The sequence below is a fragment of the Ammospiza caudacuta genome, chromosome 1 (genome assembly GCF_027887145.1).
Source record: "Ammospiza caudacuta isolate bAmmCau1 chromosome 1, bAmmCau1.pri, whole genome shotgun sequence".
Classification (NCBI taxonomy): domain Eukaryota; kingdom Metazoa; phylum Chordata; class Aves; order Passeriformes; family Passerellidae; genus Ammospiza; species Ammospiza caudacuta.
Genome location: NC_080593.1, coordinates 21,740,037 through 21,760,558, shown reverse-complemented (window position 1 = coordinate 21,760,558; position 20,522 = coordinate 21,740,037). Strand labels below are relative to the sequence as shown.

At 35.7% G+C, this 20,522-nt stretch overlaps 1 protein-coding gene across 6 annotated transcripts in view; it reads right to left on the bottom strand.

Annotated features, from left to right (window-relative positions):
• MINDY3 (MINDY lysine 48 deubiquitinase 3) overlaps positions 1-20,522 on the bottom strand; it is a 45,366-nt gene that overhangs the window by 11,587 nt on the left and 13,257 nt on the right. For all 6 annotated transcript variants that reach the window (XM_058823667.1, XM_058823751.1, XM_058823497.1 and 3 more), the window contains exons 6-10: positions 19,556-19,670; positions 19,068-19,141; positions 18,529-18,608; positions 13,491-13,561; positions 12,869-12,949 (exon numbers count right to left, since the gene is read on the bottom strand). In XM_058823667.1, the coding sequence (XP_058679650.1) occupies positions 12,869-12,949; positions 13,491-13,561; positions 18,529-18,608; positions 19,068-19,141; positions 19,556-19,670 (421 nt within the window). The remainder of the gene's footprint in view (positions 1-12,868; positions 12,950-13,490; positions 13,562-18,528; positions 18,609-19,067; positions 19,142-19,555; positions 19,671-20,522) is intronic.

Here is a 20,522-nt window from a genome sequence, read left to right as displayed (position 1 = left end):
TTCGGCAATTTTGCTGATAGTGACATAAAACAATCAAGAAGTGTGCTAAAGATTATTCCACAAACTTCTACACAAATTTTATGCAAGTCTTATCAATGCAGATGTTGTGGCACAAAAGCTAATTAGAAACTACAATTCCAATCATTTGTACTCAAGAGCTCCAAGTGGGAAACTGCTCAGGAGAAAATAATTTGGAAGGAGTCCCTTTGTCCTGCTCATGTCTCCTGATGAGAACAACTTGAAATTTGCTTGCTTTACATACTGGAAATAAAAATGCTAGATTTTTATATTAATTCAGTATCACAATAATGCAATTTTAAAAATCCATAAATATGACTTAATAAAAATAAATCCACTGTTTAATGAAAAAATTTCCATTGATTTTATAAATGAATGATAACTAGAACATTTCAAGAAAACCAATATTTTAACAATGTATCTTCATGTTTACATAGGTTCTAAAATCCTTTAAAGTACTTTCAGATAAAAAGACTATATTAGCTCAACACAGTTGGTTTCAGGATGCCAAACAAAGTATGAAGTTGTGCAGTTGTTGAGCACATACCCTGTCACTTATGTTATTATATAAGGCACATACATACACTATGAAATTTTGTAATATTTGACCAATTCTTAAATAATCTGGAATACAAAACATACGAAGTAGGAATAGATTTCATTATCACAGTGTATTACAATAAATTAATGTAAATATTTCTCGGTTTAAAACCAATGATACCATAGCACACAAAGCTTATTAACAACAAGATGATTACTGATTTCAATATTCAGGATTTAACTCTGAAGAAGGGATATTTTAGTGGTAGTTTCTTATTTAAAAAAATCAACAGCTCACAAAGCCTATGTAACAAGGGAGAACACTTAGAATTCCCAATGGTATGGAAGGATATAACCCAAAGTAACTTCCAGTGGCAGAGACACACAATTTCAAATGTAAACTACATAGCTCCACTTTGCTTTACAAGTATGCAGTTCCTTCCACACAATCTTAATGTAATCCAAGAATAAAGACAAGCATTTGCACTGTCCTCACTACCCACAAATTATCTTGTTCATGCAGTGCTTTCCACAATTTCATGTGACACAAAACAGATTCTTTAAAGCAAGTCTTCCACAACTGCCAACAAGTTTTTTCATAGTCCAATTTGCAAAAATTGTGTACTTCTGTTAGCATTTTAATTTTCCAGGTCCTTAGTTTTTCAGTTTATGTATGTATACATGGGAAGAACTAAGAGACAAAGTCACTAAATGCATTAGTCATACCAAAACTTCTCTCTCTTTTAAAGGAACTTTCAAATATGGTAAAACCTCCATATTGTTACATCTTAATATTTTTTATTCACTAAATGTCACGTACTGATGCTCTAAGCAAGTAACTTCAGATGGAAACAGAAAAGTCTGTCTCAGAGTCAGATGACCAAAAACCCAACCTCTCTTACCTGTAAAATTATTCGAACTTTTCACTGAGATTGCTGTAGTGTAAAAAGTTAAAATGCAAGCTCCTTTATATACAAATCCCACACAACTTCTCATCATGTCATTAATTTCCGCTATGCAGATAACTTTAAAAACTCCAATTAGTCCATATATTTGTACTGAGGGAAAAAATACCATAGGTCCCTCATGCAATAAAGCTGAAAATGTGATAAACATCTAACAAAAACATATTTCAGCTGCCCAAGCTGATATTTCACCATATGTGCCAAAATAGATTCCCCACCCCAGCCTTATGAATTGTATTTTGATGTAACCCATGCAGTGAAAGTTCCATATAAGGCAATCTCATAAACAGTTAATTATAATAATTATTTTCAATACTAAGAACAACATGTCCCAAAAATCATGTTTCACTCATTGGCTCTTGTGATACACAAACAAGTCATTTTATATTACTTTGAAAAGTTATTCTCATCAGCAGAACCAGTTATTTTAAGATCCCATGCTTAGCCTCAGAGGCAAAAAATATTCTTCGTAAGTTATAATGAAAACATTCCCAAACTTTTCATTCTGCAAATCCAAAGCAGAACATAAAGGCTAAGCCACACCAAAATCCAGGCTATGAATTTTTACAAAAATCACACCCTGAAAGATCCATTGCCCTGAAAAATGAAATCTGCTTGCATATGAAGTGCTTTATGGTTATACACTATCACTACTGCGTAGACATGTAGAAGAATTATATATTGTAATACTAACTTTCTTCTTAAAAAATTACCTAAAAACAATATAGAAACATTGATTATTTATCAACTTTTTAACTTGTTGTAACTTGTAATCACATCTGGAAAACTGGTTTATTCAATTCAGTCTTGTATTACAGAGAAAAGTGTGTATTTTTCAATGCTATAATCAGTGGCTTTCAAGGCATCAACTTTTCCAAAATGGCTTCCTAAGAAAACAAGGTTGATGGGATCTCTGAAAGTTATTCTCATCTCTCTAGCTGATTTCTGAATCCATCGCCCAGTTTCAATTTTACAGGAGTCTCACAACTGATTGTTGAAACTGGATGCCAGGCAGAGCATCTCAGTGAGGAGCTGGTTCAAAAAGAAATTTGATTTTATGTGTCAGCAAGGTTCCTTTGGAGATTGTATTTTGAAAGAGAAAAGACACTTCACACAATCCTACTGATGTACTATGTAACTGTATCATTATAATCTGGACACAGAGGTTTTTCACACACAACTGGAATGCATTTCAAATTGGATAGTGCTCTGAAATTACAATGTCCAACTTCAGATCTTCCTGTGGCTGCAATCATTCATTTGCAATCAATCTCTACAGCCACTCTGTGCTCTCCCTGGAGCACACAGAGAATGTTCTTCTTCAAAAGGTGAAGGGATCCTGCTACCAAAGCCAGAACTGAAATGCTCTTTATAGCCTGAGATATAACAACTCACTTAGCTAAGAGAGAACAGAATTAATTGAATGCAGCTTTATTTGGGGCCATGGAGCAGAAGTGCCATAAGTATCACCATCCATACAAATGAGTTTGTGTCCTAAAGGTATCAGGTAGTTTTACTTGTAGGGACTGGCTAGGAAGTGGACCAAAAATTAGAATTTAACACAGACTGGTATCAGTTGAAAAGCAGGAAATGCATCATCACTACAGCAGCAAAAAAAGGTTCAACGACTTAGAACGATACAAAAACCCAGTTGCTGACTCTCATTAAGATGAAGGCTCAATAGAATTTGGGCATTGCTTGGAATTAAATAGCAGCTTTTTTTGTAGGTTTTCCTAGGAGCTATTTATCAAACCAAGGAAAAGAGAGTCCTTAAGATCTAAAAAGGGAGGTCATTATTACCATCATACAAAGAACAGAACAGTTATGGAAAGGTCATTGATGTTTTCTCCTCTTAGGCATCACTGAGGAAGTATTGAGACCACTGAGGTATGAAGTTTCTGGCTCTAAAAATGCCAACATATCATGTACTGTCAATCTAGGCAGACTATTGTGAAGGGTCTGTCTGGAAAGGGACAGTTAAGAGAATTATGTCATGGTAACAATGCAAGTCAAATCCAAAACACTTACCCGTGAAGTCAGTCCTAAACCATTTGATGTTATTTTGCATAAATTTAATTTAAAAGACTATTTTACAGAGAGATGGCCAATGAAGACTAGTTCAAGACTCCCATTTGTGTTCAAGGACATCACCCACACCAGCAGCTTGCAGTGGGCAGTGCCCTCAGCTGTTGCAGCCATGGCAGTGCCCTGCACAGCCTGCTTACCATGATTTTCTTGTGCTGGTCAATAGAATGTGCCATTGCTCTGCAGCACACTATCTTCCACAAGAGAAAGCATCAAAAAATGCCAAACAACTGGAACATACCCAAACAATATTTGAAGGAGTACAAGGTTTTTTCCACTTTAGAGATGTACATAGAAAAACTGAAGGAAAGGTTCTAGACTTTTCTGTCACTATACAAGAGCTCTGTGGTCACAACTATTTCCACTTCAGAATGGCAGTTGTCAAAGATCATATACTGTATCCTCCTAGGCCTTGAAGAGGGGCTATGAGTCTATCTGGGATGCAGAAAATGCTAAAAGAAAATACTTTCCTTGAATAAGAAGAGAGGAAAAAGACACAAAAGGAAGAATGCCACACCCAAAGTAGCAGAATTCTTATCAGTGGTCAGAAAATAAAATACAGGCCTTGTAGTTTAGACCAGGAAAGGACAACAGGTAATCTGAAAGTGTTCATCTAGGGATAGTGGTGGTCCTGGGGGAGGAACATTCATGACAAGCAATTTGCTACAAGGCGGTTAAAAGGAAGCAAACTGGCTCTAGCTGTACACTGCCTTGCAAAGGTGAAACAGCTGCATTTACTCTACTGTACCTGCAGTGCCTTGCTGAGGACAGAAACGAGCTCTCAACAGGGAAGAAAGAAAAGCTACAGATAGACTACTTCAAACTCTTTTTCATCTTCACCCATAGTACCAGACAGAAAAGAGAGCCTACTTGATCCAAGGGTGGGGTGAGGCTGTGGAAGAAAAGCGAACACAAACCAAAGAAAAAGAAATAGTGACAGAAATCCGAGGAGCCTGTCAGTCTATTCGTCTGGAAAGTGCAGCTTCCAACATACACTCAAGTAAGTTATAGAAACCACAATATATCCTCCATTCCTTTGAGAGAGGGTGGTTTAATAAGACAGCCAACAAAAAAGCCACAGTGTTGCAGTTTTTAAAAATAAGAGAAATTCAAAAGTACAGCAAATACCTATTTACAGTTACATTGCCACAGATGTTGGTGGTTTAGTTTAAACCATTACAAGAAGGTAACAATTCACATAGTGACTTGTTAAAACATAAGAGCTTCTTAAACATGCTCCTTGCTTTTACAGACAGATCATAAAAGATTACTGTAAACCAATAAAGATTTGGTATATAGTATTTTTCTTATTCAGTTACTAGCTTGTTTTGCTCTTTTCTTATTCAGTTACTAGTTTGTTTTGCTCATCAACACAAAATGTCTTTGTTTTGAAATTAAAAATAAATTACTGGAATTACAGATCAAGAGTCAGCAAATTTGAGTTTACTGGAATTCTTCTCTAATAACTAAATTACATACTACTCTCCAGTCAAAAGCTTAATCTGCAAGGGCAGCTTTTCAAATTATATTCTGTTGAAAGACAGAATACAATGCTATATAAACATGAAACTTTGTTCTTAAGAGGAATCAAGCTGGAAGTGGACAAATTCCATGTTATATGACTTCCAAAACCTCCATAATATAATTCATTCAAGATGAACTTTAGCTTCTATTACTATGCTACCATTTTCTACGTAAAAAAAAAAAATCTAGTATCAAATACTATTTCTACATCTAGTACTATTTCAGCCTATAGACATGAGCTGATTGCTACACAACACAGTGGTGAGTATTAACATATTACTAATTCTATTTGGGAATTACAATAAGGAGGTGGGAAATGAGCATGTATGACAGGAACACTTGATAGCAAAGTTTAAAACAGTGAAGATGGACTGCAGAAATTTAAATCTTTCTAATACAGTTCTAACAATACTGAAAGCTGCACTTAATGTTGGAAACCAGCCCACAGTATTCAGTTTCCCACTTAAACCATATAATTCTCTCTTGGGATGACGAAAACCCTCTGACTTGCTTCAACCCAGAATGATGAAATGCTTTTTGAAAACAGACAGGATTAATTATTTTACAACTCAAATATGCCAAGTGTTTCTAAAGGACAATTCTTCGCCTGGTTCATTAATCTAACAGAAACATTTTATATCTTTTCAAGTGAAATGTACAAGCTTTGTGAAGCAATGAAGAAAAAAAGTACATTAATAATGGCATGTGATCCACTGTTATTCAAAAACACCACAGTTTCATATATTATAAAAGCAGTATTGCCATATATGTTCATATTTGAAGCATATTATGTCAGGTAGCTGACACTAACTATAAAATCAATTATTTTATTCTTTTATTAATTCAAAACACATTATTTTTTTTCATTACAGATGTATTATACAGTAAAGCCCATCTCACTTCACTCCAACTGCATGAGCTCTCTTAACTGCATATGGGCAGTGACTGAATTTTTTCCCTAAATACACCTGAAATGCTTCAATATTTTCATACCACAGCCTCTGACAACTTTGGCACCTCTCTGTAACAGTTATTTTTAAAGTACACATATAAGATAGCGTAAACTGTCAACTGGTAGAAGAAAATAGGATTGGACTCCCTGTAACATACAAAGAAAACAGATTTCATAAACTTCTTATGTAAAACAAACCAACACTGGGAAAAATGTACTTAAATATCTAAATGAGGTTGCTACGTGAGGTAGCTATGAGGTTGAGTTTTAGAAACAAGAGAATGTGTTATACTCATAGCTAATCACATGTAACTTCCTATGTAAGAGAGGAAAAACAGAAAATGAAGGCACTAGTTAAAGTATCCCTAAATGTGCTTCACCTTTGCTAGGAGTTCAAAGGTCCCTCCTCCATAGACAATCCCTGTCTCTGCCTTTTCTCTGCATCCTTCCACATTCAGACTTTCAATTCATTCATTTACATATCTTAACCTGAAAGTAAAGCTGCCTTATCAAAAGAGGCTATTAAACGAGTAAATAAAGGGATGAAAACCTTTTTTAAAAAGTGGTTAGAAATTGGTTGCTAAAGATCTTTGTGACAGTACTTGAATTAAATCTGATGCTGTACATGGATTCACCCTATGGTCCTGAGGATTCCACAGCTGTCACATGTATTAAGGTTTTGTGGATCAAACAACAGCTACAACACAGATTTCAACCAGGTTCCTGCCATTTTTAAAATGACCCAAAGTCTCCTGATAGAAATTCTCTACACAAGTTCAGCCTGTCATGTCACCGTTTATTAGACAGTGTGCAAGTTTTGCAAAAAGCAGAACTTGACACAAAGTTTCAGAACAGGACTACAACAGTTACTATTTTAAAGCCTATTCTTATTACTGAAGCATATGTTGGCATGCTGGGAGTCTCATTTTCTGTTTCTAGTTCCTGCATCTATCCCAGTAGGGTCTGGGAACATGGGAATAAGGCAGGCTAAACAGAGAATAAAAGAATATGTAAGCTTCCACTTCCAAGGATTCATGGTGCCCTGCTCAAAAAGAACATCTGGTCTTCAGACATTTTGGAGAAAAAACATGCAAAGAGACAAATGGCCACAAAATAATTTCCCTGTTGCTTTGCTCAAGAACACTTCTCTTAAAAATATCTTTAACAGGCATTCACTAACTATATTTAAAACTCTGTTTCCTAAGTTCTGTAATACATTAATGACTTCAGGACATTTTCTCGGGAAGAAAAACTGTAAGGGGAAGAATGATTCCTCGGATTCCATCCAGAACATGAATTTATAACAAGGGAGCAAGGATTAACAGCCATTCACAGAGATCCATTTCCTCAAACAGAACACATAACAGGCAGATAATCAGTTCATAAGCTGAGCAACCACTCTGTCACATGGTGCATACTACATTCCCAATTCTTAGTATTCCCAGTATCACTATCGGGTATAAAAAATATGCAGTTACTAGGCTACAATTAAAAGATAAAATAAAAGGGAAGGTGCTTTGTAAAGCAAAGAACGGATGCTGTGAGCCTGGCACTATCAAGGTTTATGATTTCTACCTCTTACCTCATCTAAAGGTACATAGGGCATGTGGAGAAGTTGTTCATTTTATTTGCCTTCTCTTCAGTGTATTACTATAGGCATATTAAATTCCATATTTTGGAAGACTGGTTTAACTTTTAGGGCTCTTAAAAAATTCTGTGTGGAAATGACTCCAAATTTCCCATTCAAAATTCAATTTCTGGAATGATTCCACAAAGATAACCCCTGATAAGGAATATACTAATTGCTATGACCTAACTGGGGCCTTCCAGTACCTGATGGGAACCTATAAGAAAGGTGGAGAGGGATTTTTAACAAGAGCATGTAGTGACAGGACAAGTAGAGATGGATTCAAACTGAAAGATAGTAGGTTTAGATTAGATATTAGAAAGAAATTCTTTACTGTGAGGGTGGTGAGGCACCAGAACAGGTTGCCCAGAGAAGCTGTGGCTGCTCCATCTCTGGAGGTGTTCAAGAGCAGGCTAGATGGGGCTCTAGGCTAGATGGGGCTCTGAGCAACCTGGTCTAGTAGAAGGTGTCCCTGCCCATGGCATGGGGGCTGGATCTTTAAGGTCCCTTTCAGCCCAAACCATACCATGATGTGAAATGTGTATCAGAAAAAAGGTGGTTCAAGATGGAAAAAATGTAAATCTAGAAGTGAATGAACTGTTAGGATATAGTTCTCAATAAACTTAACATATAATGTCAAAAATTAAGCACTTGGGTGAACTAGAGAAGGCACATAAAAGCACAGATAATCAAATGTACAGAACAATTCTGCACAAGAAAATAATAAATAGAGAGAGAACTCTCAGGCTGGCCTTTCTACTATAAAACTCATTTAGGATTACTTATGAACTTATGAAATGCTGTGTTATTCAGAAAAACTTAAGTTCATTTAGCAATAGCATTTACGCTACAAATCTTAAACCAACCAGTATAGTATATTCAATACTTTTTGGGAGCCCACAGTTCCCACACCCTCCATCAACATTAATTTTAAAAATCGCTTTCCTCCTGCAGAAAGGAGCTCTTAAATTACCAATAGGAATATTTGAAGAGTCAATGCTGATTTAGTCAGGTGAGGACTATTGTCAAAAACAGAACAGCATTTGCCTCCCTGGTCTGAAATAGCACACAGAAAATGGGAACCCTACTTTAGTCTAGAAATGATTTCTGCTGTTGTCTCACACATCTATATCTTTTCCATTTAGATGTCCAGACTGTTCCAACAGAATCAATTCCTCTCACACTTAAAAACTACAGAAAACTCTATGGCTATGTGCTCTGTAACCATTTTCTGAAGTGGAATCTTCAAAATGTGATCTTAATTTCTTCTTTGATGAAAACATATTTTTCAAAATTTGGTTACCTGCTGGACATGGAAGTGAAAAACAAAAGGAAGTGCAAAGACATTTTTCACTCCCTTCCCTAAGTAGAAGAGTTCTTAAATTAAAGGATACACATAGGTTATTTTTGTAGAAACTAGAGCTATTAACACATAGTTATAACGACTGATTTTTTACACATGCATTTTGTTTCCTTTCACAGCACTGACAATCTCTGTTGGTGTTTTGAGCTTAATGCTGCACCAACTCACACTCCCCTCGGCCCTGCTCTGGTAAACACCACTGCCCCACATTCAGCTCTCCTATAGCAGTGGCAGTGTTTGCTGAGGTGCCCTTCAGCTGAACTCTGACGAAAGAGATTGTTTAGGAAGAGAAGTCAATGTTCTTTCTTCTGAGAGACAATGATATCAAGGATGCAGAAGAAAGTCCCTGAGAATGTGTAGAACAGGTTACAGTGATCAAAGTCAGAGAAATAAAAAAAATGTAATCCAAAAGCAATGTGGTTCCATGAGTCCAGGATAGGACATTTTCCTTCAAAAGCAGTAATTTGTAACTTATTCAGATTTCTTAGACAGGCGTTTTCTCTGCTTATCTGACTCTTCAAGTCTAGAAATGCCACAATGCTGTAACTGAAAACAGATAGCCAATTCTGTGATGGCCTCTGTGCTCAAAGACATAGAAACAAAAGAAATTTCTTAAAGCCCTACACAGCTGAAGTGTCCCCACAGTTTCAATCACCTGAAGTCAGCAGACATACATTTATTCCATGCTGTCTTTTCACTTTCAATGAGTCTGAATTCAAACTTCAGCACAATGTGGATTTGCATGTCACAACACAATTTAGAAAGCACCTATTAACCTCCTGCTGTTCTTCCTATTGCTTGCACTGGAACATTTTCTTGTTATATTTTGCATAACCTTTCAACTTGTTGGTACTCTTTTATACAGTGTCTGACCACATTTTGGCATTCCTAGAAGTTCTGAGTTGTCTCAGCCTGTCAAAACTTCCTATAAGTATCATAAAAATAATTAAAACACGCCTGTACAGCATTTCATCCAGAACATCACAGCCTCATTTAGAGCTGCCCCACTTCCTACTCTCTCTTATCCCTACAATGAAAGAGAAAAAACAACACAAAAAGACTGTAGTAATTAAGCAGATTTTTAGGGAACATTTACAATATCACATATTTGCCTTCACACTGTCTGACAGAGCATGCAGGGAAGTTCATTGTGTCAGATGAAATATCCCTTGTTTGCTTTTGTTGGACTGAAGCCATTTGAAAGTTTTTCTATTTACTGAAAGGAAGAGTGGGCAGAGAGAGGCAGAAATGATGGCTGCTTGGATTTAGTAGCCTATAGATAATCTACCTTGCTGCAAATGCACAGCCCATGACCACTAGGAGTAACAGCCACAGTTATTTTTTCAGAAAACGTTAAATCTGGACTGCTGAGCATTAAGCAGCTTTCTGACTTTATCACACAACAGTTGTGAAGAAAAATAATATGATGGTACTACTTATGGCTTTTGCTAGGGAACCCCCTGCAATGATTCACAAAGTTTTTCCAGCTCTATTATGACACACACAACTATCAGAGTTTTGAAGAACTATTTAGATAATATAGATGTTTGCATGTGCTTCCTGACTTCAACATTTACCCATCTGCAGAATAAACTGTAGTATTTTTCAAGACAGTCTACCCTAGAAATAAAGATGTGAGGTTCCATTTCACATATTTGCAGATTCTGTTTTCTTTCCAAAAGATCTAAGTACAAATAATTATTTGGCCAATGACAGGCTGGTTATGTCCCAGACAACAAAACTACTGATACTGTCTTTATAAAATGTGCTTCAATCAAAACAATAAAGAAATTATTTTTTATTTCTCTCTATCTCCAAATCTCTGTACTAAAACAAAGATAGTAACTCACTGAGTACATACAGAAATGGTATGACAGTCAAGATGTGGAGATGAAGACCATGCAGGTAGAAGAAAACTTACTCTTCTAGTAACAAGACAAACTGCTGACCCATTGTAGACTTGTCTTAAAACTAGGAATTGACTCAACTGTCTCTGTTTACAGCTATTTCATGCAGCAGCAGTTACAAGAGAGCTCAAGCCAAACTACATACTTTGGTAAATTAATTTTCACTTTAAGCTATAAATGTGACCTTCAGCCAAAGATACTGTGCTGCATTTTGCACATTAAAATACATTGAAAATATAGAGAGTTTTAGAATGGCAGCAACGAACAAAATCATTTATTTTACAAAACAAAACATTTCTACAGTCACAGCTAAAAGAATGGTCCACATTTAGAGTAGTGCAAATGTATTCTGGCAGACAACAATAGAAGTCTACAAAATTTAAATCAAAATGTTCTGAGATAGAAGAGTGTGGTGGTTTATTGTTCATTCCACTGATAGAAGAAAAATGCTTATCACTCATCTAACATAAAAATCTGAATCCAACATCTAAATACTAAAGAACAGCAGCCAGCTTTCTTTCTTTAAGTAGAGCAGTATGCAGAATTTGAGTAAAACCTTTTGCTTGTTAAACCTCCAAGCTGAAGGAAATGAAGATTTTATTCTGCTCCCTAATTTTCCCATGCTAGTTGTCTATAGCAACAGTAGCCTAGGAAGATTGCTGTTTCTAGATTTCTAGACCAAATTACTCAGCTAATGACAAAACTGACTACAGTTCTGCTTTAAAGAATAATTACTAATTGCCTAACATTATTCTATTCAAAAATAAGGCCTTATGCTCCTGTAAAATATATGCAGCTTGAAAGAATGAAAACTCAATTGTTTTTTTTTAAATTTAATCAGCACTGGTTTTGCCTCCACAGTTCATTTTTCTCTTTCCATTCTGAACATTTCTTTCTCATGTAATCAAAGTCACCACCAAACTAGAAGCTACATCCTCGGTATCAAACACATTTACACAACTACACATGCTACTTTAACAACGTGCTGATTAACCCTTGGCAACAAATTCAAGTTTCTTCCTGCAGTTTTTGACATGTAGCTTCAATTGACTGTCAACACAATTTGTATTTCCATTGTAGCTGACATCTCTGCTCCACCTGAAAAGCTCAACAACTGCTACTTTAGAAAGGGTGAGGTTAGACACTTAAATTCAAAAACTAAGAGCTTTTATACACCTTCCAGTATTTATTTTCAAGATTTATAGTTAAAGTTTTAATTAACTTTTTAAGATATTAGGTATAGGGAAGTTAACTTCTAATAAGTACCAATAAATATACTAGTAGGTACCATTCAAAATTTCAATAAAATTTTTAATCAGAAACAGGTGTTCAATAAAAATAAAATTTAAGGTAAGCAACTTACAGTCTTCAACTAAAGAAACAGAAACTGTCTCCTTGGAAAATCTGGTCTAAGATTCTAAACTGAGAGTCCTCCTGAAAGCATTTTATGTTTTACAGCCTACAGTAGATATCTAACAGAATATATATAAAGAATTATTGTAACAGTCCCGATATCTATTTTAAATCTAGAACAACCAACTACAGATTAAAAATTGTGAAATACTGTCAGGGAAATGAAACTGCTACATAAATCTCTCTTACACTATAGAAATTTAAGACAGTACTTACCCCAAGCATGGTGTTCCAAAGCATAAACTACCCCCAGCCCAATAAATTAAACTAAAACCGGAAGACTTCACACTGCAAGTTATGAAATATTGCTTAAGTATGGGAACAACTCTGCCTCCAAGGAAAGGCTTAATTAACAGTTTTAGTCACTATGTTTTTACATCAAAGCCACATAAAAGTCACCTTGTAGCAAGATCTGTACTTTGAATTTATATGATGTTTATCTGCCTGAGGTTACCAAAACCACATCTAACATACCTTGGCAAAGAAGACTGTGAGGTGTGTTTCACTGCCAAGTATCCAAATGGGAAATTTTGGAGATTTCAAATAGGAGCCAACCTAAAAAGGTACAGCAAAATCAGAAATATAAAGCAAACCCAGAAATGTCATCTAGTTAGTGACTAAATTAATGACAATGTAGTTAGTTTTCAGAACCATTAGTACTCCACTGATATAAAATGTTTAATAAAATGATGTGTTTAGCTTGCAGACAAGTACTATACTTAACAATACTATAATCAGATACTAATGAAAGGTAGAAGTCCACTTGATTTATTAACTGGCTTTGGATTAATTAATTTAGAATCTACATTTATTTAATAAATTAAAGGACAGCCAGTTGCAGTCAATACACCAATATTCTGCCAACTACATTATTTTCTTTAACTCTGCGTTAAGCTAAAGGAATTTAATATAGACTATGAAGAAAGCATTTTATCATATATTTGTCTTAACATATGTCTCAATACATGAATTTCAACATTATTTGGAAGTTCTTTAAGATTTCTAATAGTACACAGTAAAGCTTTCAGTAATACTGTTAAAAAAGCCCACAACACCTTAATGAAAGAAAAATTAAGTTATGTAGAAAACAGCTTACCTTACAATATCTCAGTGATTCCATCAATGTCAAAAAGCCTACTGTTGCCTGTTTGTGTATGCCAAGAAGTTCTGTTCAAAAGAAAACACAAAATCTATTCAAGAAAAATCTGCAAATTCTGTTTTAAGCCATTTTTTCTCACTTTCAAAATTGGTCAAATAATAACAATTTAGAAACAACAGCAAATCATCAAAATATAGTCAAAAATGGTAATTTGTCTCTCTACAAAACAAGATCTCTCTATAAAGTAAGATCCAGACTCAAGGTTTTAAGAGGTTCCTGTTGATAGTCTCTTTTAAAAACCTGTTGGACTTTGTAGGAGGGGAATATTTACAATTTACATCACAATTATTCTTAGAAAAATCTAAGAAGAATAGCTATTTTCAAGAAAAGAAAATCCCATATACATGCATAAATGAATGCCTTTTCCTCTCTCCCTCTTTTTTCTTAAAGTTCCTTGGTCATATTTATCTTAAGCATTTCACATTCTGAATAATAAAACACAATTTTTCAAATAACAATTTTTTAAGTAGAAAAACTAATTTGATTTTCAATACTGACTTCCATTTAAAGCTCTCAAACACAAACAGCTGCCAGAAATAGCTGAAATATTTATGTACTACTGACTGGAAGAGCACTTACAGAGCCTTACTTGAGGTCCTCTAATATAAATAAAGAGAAAGTACTTCAAAATTCAAGCTTCAAACCTAATTATACAGATTTGGAAGAAGCTCTGGGCTTTCATATACATCATCTAAGGAGCTCCAAGTACTGTCTGCTTAGAGCAGCTCTGCTGGATGCCCAAACACTGTCTAACTAGAGCAGCACATACTGGAAGCATACACTATGATCAATTTAAGAATATCTGGATTTCCTTTATTTTGTTGAACATTGATTTCCATATTTGAAAGTTCCCTCTAAAACACTAAGCCTCAACCAAATACAGATACAGAAGGTGGTATAGAATGTAATCTTATCCCCCAAAGAGTTGCAGCTGAACCAATAACTAAAGATTAGGAACAGGTCTAATGTTAACAGGCCACACCTGTAGCCAAGAAGAACAAGTGGTATAAAAGAGTGGATTGGTGGGATCAGGACTCAGATGGTTACTGCAAGGACCAGGGAGAGGCAATGCTTAGAGGAACTGTCTACGAGAAACATCGCGGCAGTATGAAACTCTGCAATTTGGAATCCTTGCAGTGTAATGATAATAGAACTCTTGATGTATAAAACAAGTCATCTGTGTACAACAGCACAAAACTGACATCTTTACCAATGGGCTAAAGCCTCAGGACCATAGCAAGTGAAAGAAGCCATTCTGAATTTAAAAGATTCCTGGATTTGCAGAAGTGAACTCTGCAGCACCAGGCTTGCTATATTCCCTTCACCAACTTCAAGTTTACCTCACTGTATTTTGCAACAGTGCAGAACAGTTGTTATAGTAATGGTTTCATTTTTCCCTCTACTATTAAGCAAAACTCCCCATATATACAATTCTGAAAATCAAAACCCAAAAAACTTACAAACATAAGCTTATTCACTACCTTTGTGTCTGGAAGTACAACTCCTTCCTTACAGTGTGAGCTATACATATTAAAATGATCTTTGCGGTGTAGAATTCTTTGATCTGCAAGCTGTGCTTTTACAGATTACCTTCAAACTTGCTTGGAATTAAAATATTCAGAGTGCATAGATTATCCTTTGCAAAACCTCATTACCTCCTGGCAAATAGCTGAGTGGCTATAAATTGCCATATGCTGAGACAATTCATCCTTTCTTTGAGCTGGGGGAAAGAGAGCTATAGCCCAATTAAAAAAACTAGTGAAGAATCCTGCAAACCAGGGAACAGCTAAAATACAGAAATAGCACATTTATACATGCAATGAAGGAAATGAGTGGCAGAAGTAAGCAACAGTACATTAGAGAAGTAATTTTATGCATCACATATATTTCTTAAAAACCAGTAACAAAAATCAATGAGAAGTCCAGTGTGCTAAACAGGGACTTCAGATGTAAGTGCCAATACCTGGGCACAGAACAACTAAGTCACATGTAAATAATACTTACTATTTGGAAATTTATTTATTCAAAATAATTTATTATTTTGAATAAATAAATTTAATAAATAAATTTATTAAATAAATAATTATTTATTTATTCAAAAGAATTCTATGCTTAAATAGTTTGTTCCCCTGAAAGATAACTAGATGAGAACTCTCACTGATAACTAGAGAGTGCTGTGATTCTGGATACAACAATAGCCACACTGTGAATATTCTGAGTTGTTAGTAGTCAAGCTCCACAGATTGTGTATCTGTGTAGGAAGCTCCTAGGTTAACTTCAGCTTGTAGTCACTGACCTACCTATGCCTCCTTCAGAATGAGCCAACAGAGAGGAGAGACACAAAAGCAAAAACTACTCTCAGTTGATTTACAAAGAAACAAAAGGAGATTAGCTGCACTAAATCAAAGTTTATTCTGTGAATATCCTCACCCCACAAAGAGAGAAGATGACTGGAAGACATCTGATAACACGAAAGATCAACTAAGAAAATGAATATTTATGCCTCTTGTCACAAAGTTAGTTTCTCTCGCTTGGAAAAGCACTTTTGCAAAGGACTCAAATTTCTGAACCCATTTGTTTCCATCCGCATCAGCACAGCGCCACCCAGCGGCCACACCAACCCCACAAATCCCTGGCACCTCCCGGGAAAAGCAACTCCAGCCCCGGCTGCATTCATAGGGAACTGCTACAGTGCATGGAGGAACAACGGCCCTAAAAAAGCAGTTAAAAATACCAACTACCTCCCCGTATCTTCCCACCGAGGACAGCTGTGGCAAGAGAAGAGATCAGAATAAGAAGAAAGGTTTAAAGGAGAACATGTAGATAGTCAAAGAAGAGATATCACTGGCATTTTTACCACCACTGGCCAAGAACAATTCCAGGTCGTAACTCCTACCCTGTTTGGAAAATATGCAATACTGTGAGAGCCAGTGGTCTGAGAATAATCTGCAAAGAGATGGTAATTCCTCAAGTTTGCAACTCAGTCTGTTCTTTTGTCACTGCTAAAATTACTGGCAGTACCTTTACAATGGCTTATAAATAATTTTAATTATTTATTAATTAAAAACTGCTTATCTAAATAGTTGAAAAAGAGGTAAAGTGACTTCAGATAACTTCTGATTAAAACAGTATTCAGTCGTTGTTATTTTGATACCTTCAACATGAAAAGCTCATAAGCGTCGACATGAAAGAAGCTGAAGGTTTTACACACAAAGAGAAACAAAATCCAAGAGAAATGCTCAAAGAAGAAAAGATGACAAAAAGGATTTCTAAATAAAGGAAATGTGACAATGTATCCAAAATTCAGCCTAGCCTAAGAAGCTGTGAACAGTACCAGCTGCTCTTTATCTTTCTTTTTGATAGACTATAACAAATCACTTGGTAACAAATATGTTTATAGACTTAGGACTGTGTATAAGCAGGTTCTGGCTGTAATTATCCAACAGCTTCAAGAAAATGGAGGGCTCCCAACATAAAGTCCAATTACTGGACTGCTCAGAAAAACTAACAGGACACATAACACCAGATCCTTCAGAAGTACTAAAGATCATTTTCTATTCCTCCGCTCTCCACAAAAAGACAGATCTATGGGAGCTCTCACTCTAGGTTTTTGGGGCAGAACTGACTGAGAACCTAAATGCTGACTTATACTGTGTCCAAAGCAAGTTCAGCATTTTCAGAAAAGAAAAAAATTCCAATCTGGATAACTAAGAAAAAGCCTACCAAAAAGATAATCTGAAAGGCAAATGAGGGAATGAACTCACAATTTTCAAAACTAATATATTAAATTGCAGAACAGCAACTTAGCCTAATGTAAAGGAAAGCTCCTAGAAAATTCAGATTGATCGATAATAATCTAAAAATCCAGAAAGATATATCATAATCAAAAAGGGAAAATTAAAAATACTGAAGAAAACATACAGATAAAACCCAGAAGGCTAATTGAAACAAATTTCTATTAGAAATAGGGAGGATAAATAATAACAATGTCAAATAGAGAAACGTTAGAATATCCAAATGACCTTCTGTAAGTCTGAAAGCATAGGCTGCATGAAATCATAACCAAGAGCAAGTCTAAGATGTCTCAAGGGAGATTATATTACTTGTTCATCATCAAACCAGAGCATTTTGATTCAGGTCCTGCATGGATCTGTCCTGAACCTCATTTCAAGTAAGTATTTTCTGCGCTTAGATGATGGAAAATCATTGTAAGAAACAAGATGAACCCAAGATAGACTTTGTAGCAGTGAAAGAGGAGATGTGAACAATGCAAACTGCTTCTGTTTTCATATAATCTCTATTTGTAAAATAAAACCCAAAAACCACAAAAGCTCTCTAATCATGAGCCTCCACTGAATCACTCCACTATGTCAATGCTTTTCCTGCACTGGGGAGACCAAAACTGGACACCCCACCCCAGAGTTGGTCCCACAAGTGCCAGAGAGAGGGAAAGAACCACCATTTCTCTTCAGCTGCTGGCCACCCTCCTGCACAGCCCTCCTTGGCCAGGAGGACACACCAGGGAGTGAGTGCAGCTCACTGCCCACAAGGGACTCAGGTCCTTTCCTGCCAGCCAGTGCTGCCCTGTGCTGTTCCACAGGTTTATTCCATCCTGGATATAGGACTTGGCTGCACCTCAGGACATTACTGTCAGTCCATTTCTCCAGTTTGGTGTGGCTGTTTTGAACAGTGGCCTTGTCTTCAAACTTCCCAAATTACAGAGACTGCACTCCCTCCCATCATCCATGTAACATCTACATTCAACTTGTAGCTGACAATCCTGTATTCACTGATATTCACTGTATTCACATCAGCTATTTTGTGCAAATGTGTTTTACTTCCATCTGAAGTCTACTTAATTCAAAGGGCAGTAAACAAGGAGACTATCAAAACAGAAATGGAATGTATTCCCAATCTATAGGTCAGCATCTCAAATTATGTAAAATATAACAAGCATAAACTAGAACCAACTTACTCATTCCTGAACATTCTCTGTCTCCATCCCACACGTTAGAAACAGCATGTCCAGTCAACAGCAGATTAATCAAACTTTGGCTATACAACAGAAAGAAATTATGTAAGATGTAAGATATTAAAAGGGACATGAAATTTATTTCAAAAAATGTGGTTATCTGTAACAAATTTAAAAATTACTGAATTACCCAAGCAGATATTTTGTAACTATTTTCCATTAACTAGTATGTATTATAATTCAGGAACCCTAATTATCATTTCCACTCTTTCAAATATGAACTTGAAATGCAGTCCTGAATTTGAAAATTATCGATCTGAAAATTCAACAAGAACAGAAGCACTTCCTCAGGACTGATGTACTAAAAGGAGTTAGCAGGGAAACAGACACACTTTTCAGTGTTGCTTTTGATTATTTTTAAATTACAATTGAGTCTCTCTTTTAATGTCAGTAACTTCCTAAAAGAATGATCAGTTACATAAGACAAAAAAATCAGCTCAAAAATCTATTTTAAGTGGTAGCAAACTTTTTTTGCAGCTTACCTTCCATGACCATAAACAGGATCTATCAATGGCTCAGTTGCATCTTCAATTTCATTTTTTATGTTTTCTATACCCTGTAGAAAAATTATAAACATTTTTGCCATCTTAAGGAATGAGCTGCAACATTTATACAACAGAATGCAACAGTGAAACACTGGGAGGCTGCTGTTTTTACATGAACTGATAAAGGCTGCTTTCTCTTCAAATGAAGGTATTTTCAAACATCTTGCAAGGAAGGATGTTTTCAAAATGTGTAAGTCAAAGTCTCCCAGATCAAAAGAGAAAAAGACAAACCAAAACCCAAAAAACCCAAAGGACCGAGCCTTTCAAATTTTTAGGCTGGACCTGTACTGCAACAATTTATCTGGACTTGACTTAGTTAATCAGTTTACTCGTTCACCTTTTACAGAAAAAGGGTTACAGGATCAAACTTTCTCTTAAGAAAGAAATAAAACCCACCCAAAAAATACATCAAGCAACCCACAAACCTTTGTCAGTATTACAGAATACAGAAAGAGCAATACTCCAAATCTGTTTGTCCATGCTGAATATTGATCCCAAACTGCAGCCTTTAGTTCAGGGAAGCTTTTGAACGCTCGTTTGCTAAAGACAAAAAACAATAACAAACAACAGAAAAGAAGCATGTATTGAGATGAAGCATTAGAATAGTGTCACAAAGCACTACCAAGAATTACTAACACCTAACATGAAAATGTCAAAGTAGAACAGATCTGGTGTTATACACAGGATGACACAGCAGCTCCTCTGGAGTTACAGTAACTGCCATCTGCAGATGAGAAATAATTCTGGAGCAAAACGCAAAAATGAGCCATTTTTATATGCAAACATTAACCATAAAGTTACAAATGTGTGAAAAGCCTGAGTGGCTTGCACCACCACTGTAATTCTATAAAGCAATGTTACTGAAATTGCAAATAGACTGTATGTCACCAAAAAACATTGGCACTATGTAGGGTTCTGAACGACATTCAGCCCAGAAACAATGGAGAAAAACCTTCTACTTAACCAGGTGAGACTATCTTCCAGGATTTTGAAGCAATTATTTCATTTCCCATAAGAATTTGACTTTGTTAGATACTAGCTTTGGAAAAAGTAAATAGTTCAAAACATTGAACAGTGGTACACTGACATTTGGGATATTATCTTATTGCATAATATGGTGACTGCCTGGATGATAAGGTAACACCATGTGATCATATGTTTAAAAAGGAAAAAAACTGAAATAAAAACTGAGGAAAGGAAGGAATTCACCAATATCCCAGTGAAACAACACACTTGCAATTCCTTGGGTAGTTAGAGCTAAATATTACATTTCAGAACACAAACATTAGTTTGAATAATTCAAACTAGATCATAGTCTTTGCTTAGCTTACACAAACAGTACATTATTTTTTTTCTGATTTCTTGCACACTTTTAGTAAGCTTTGTTTAAAA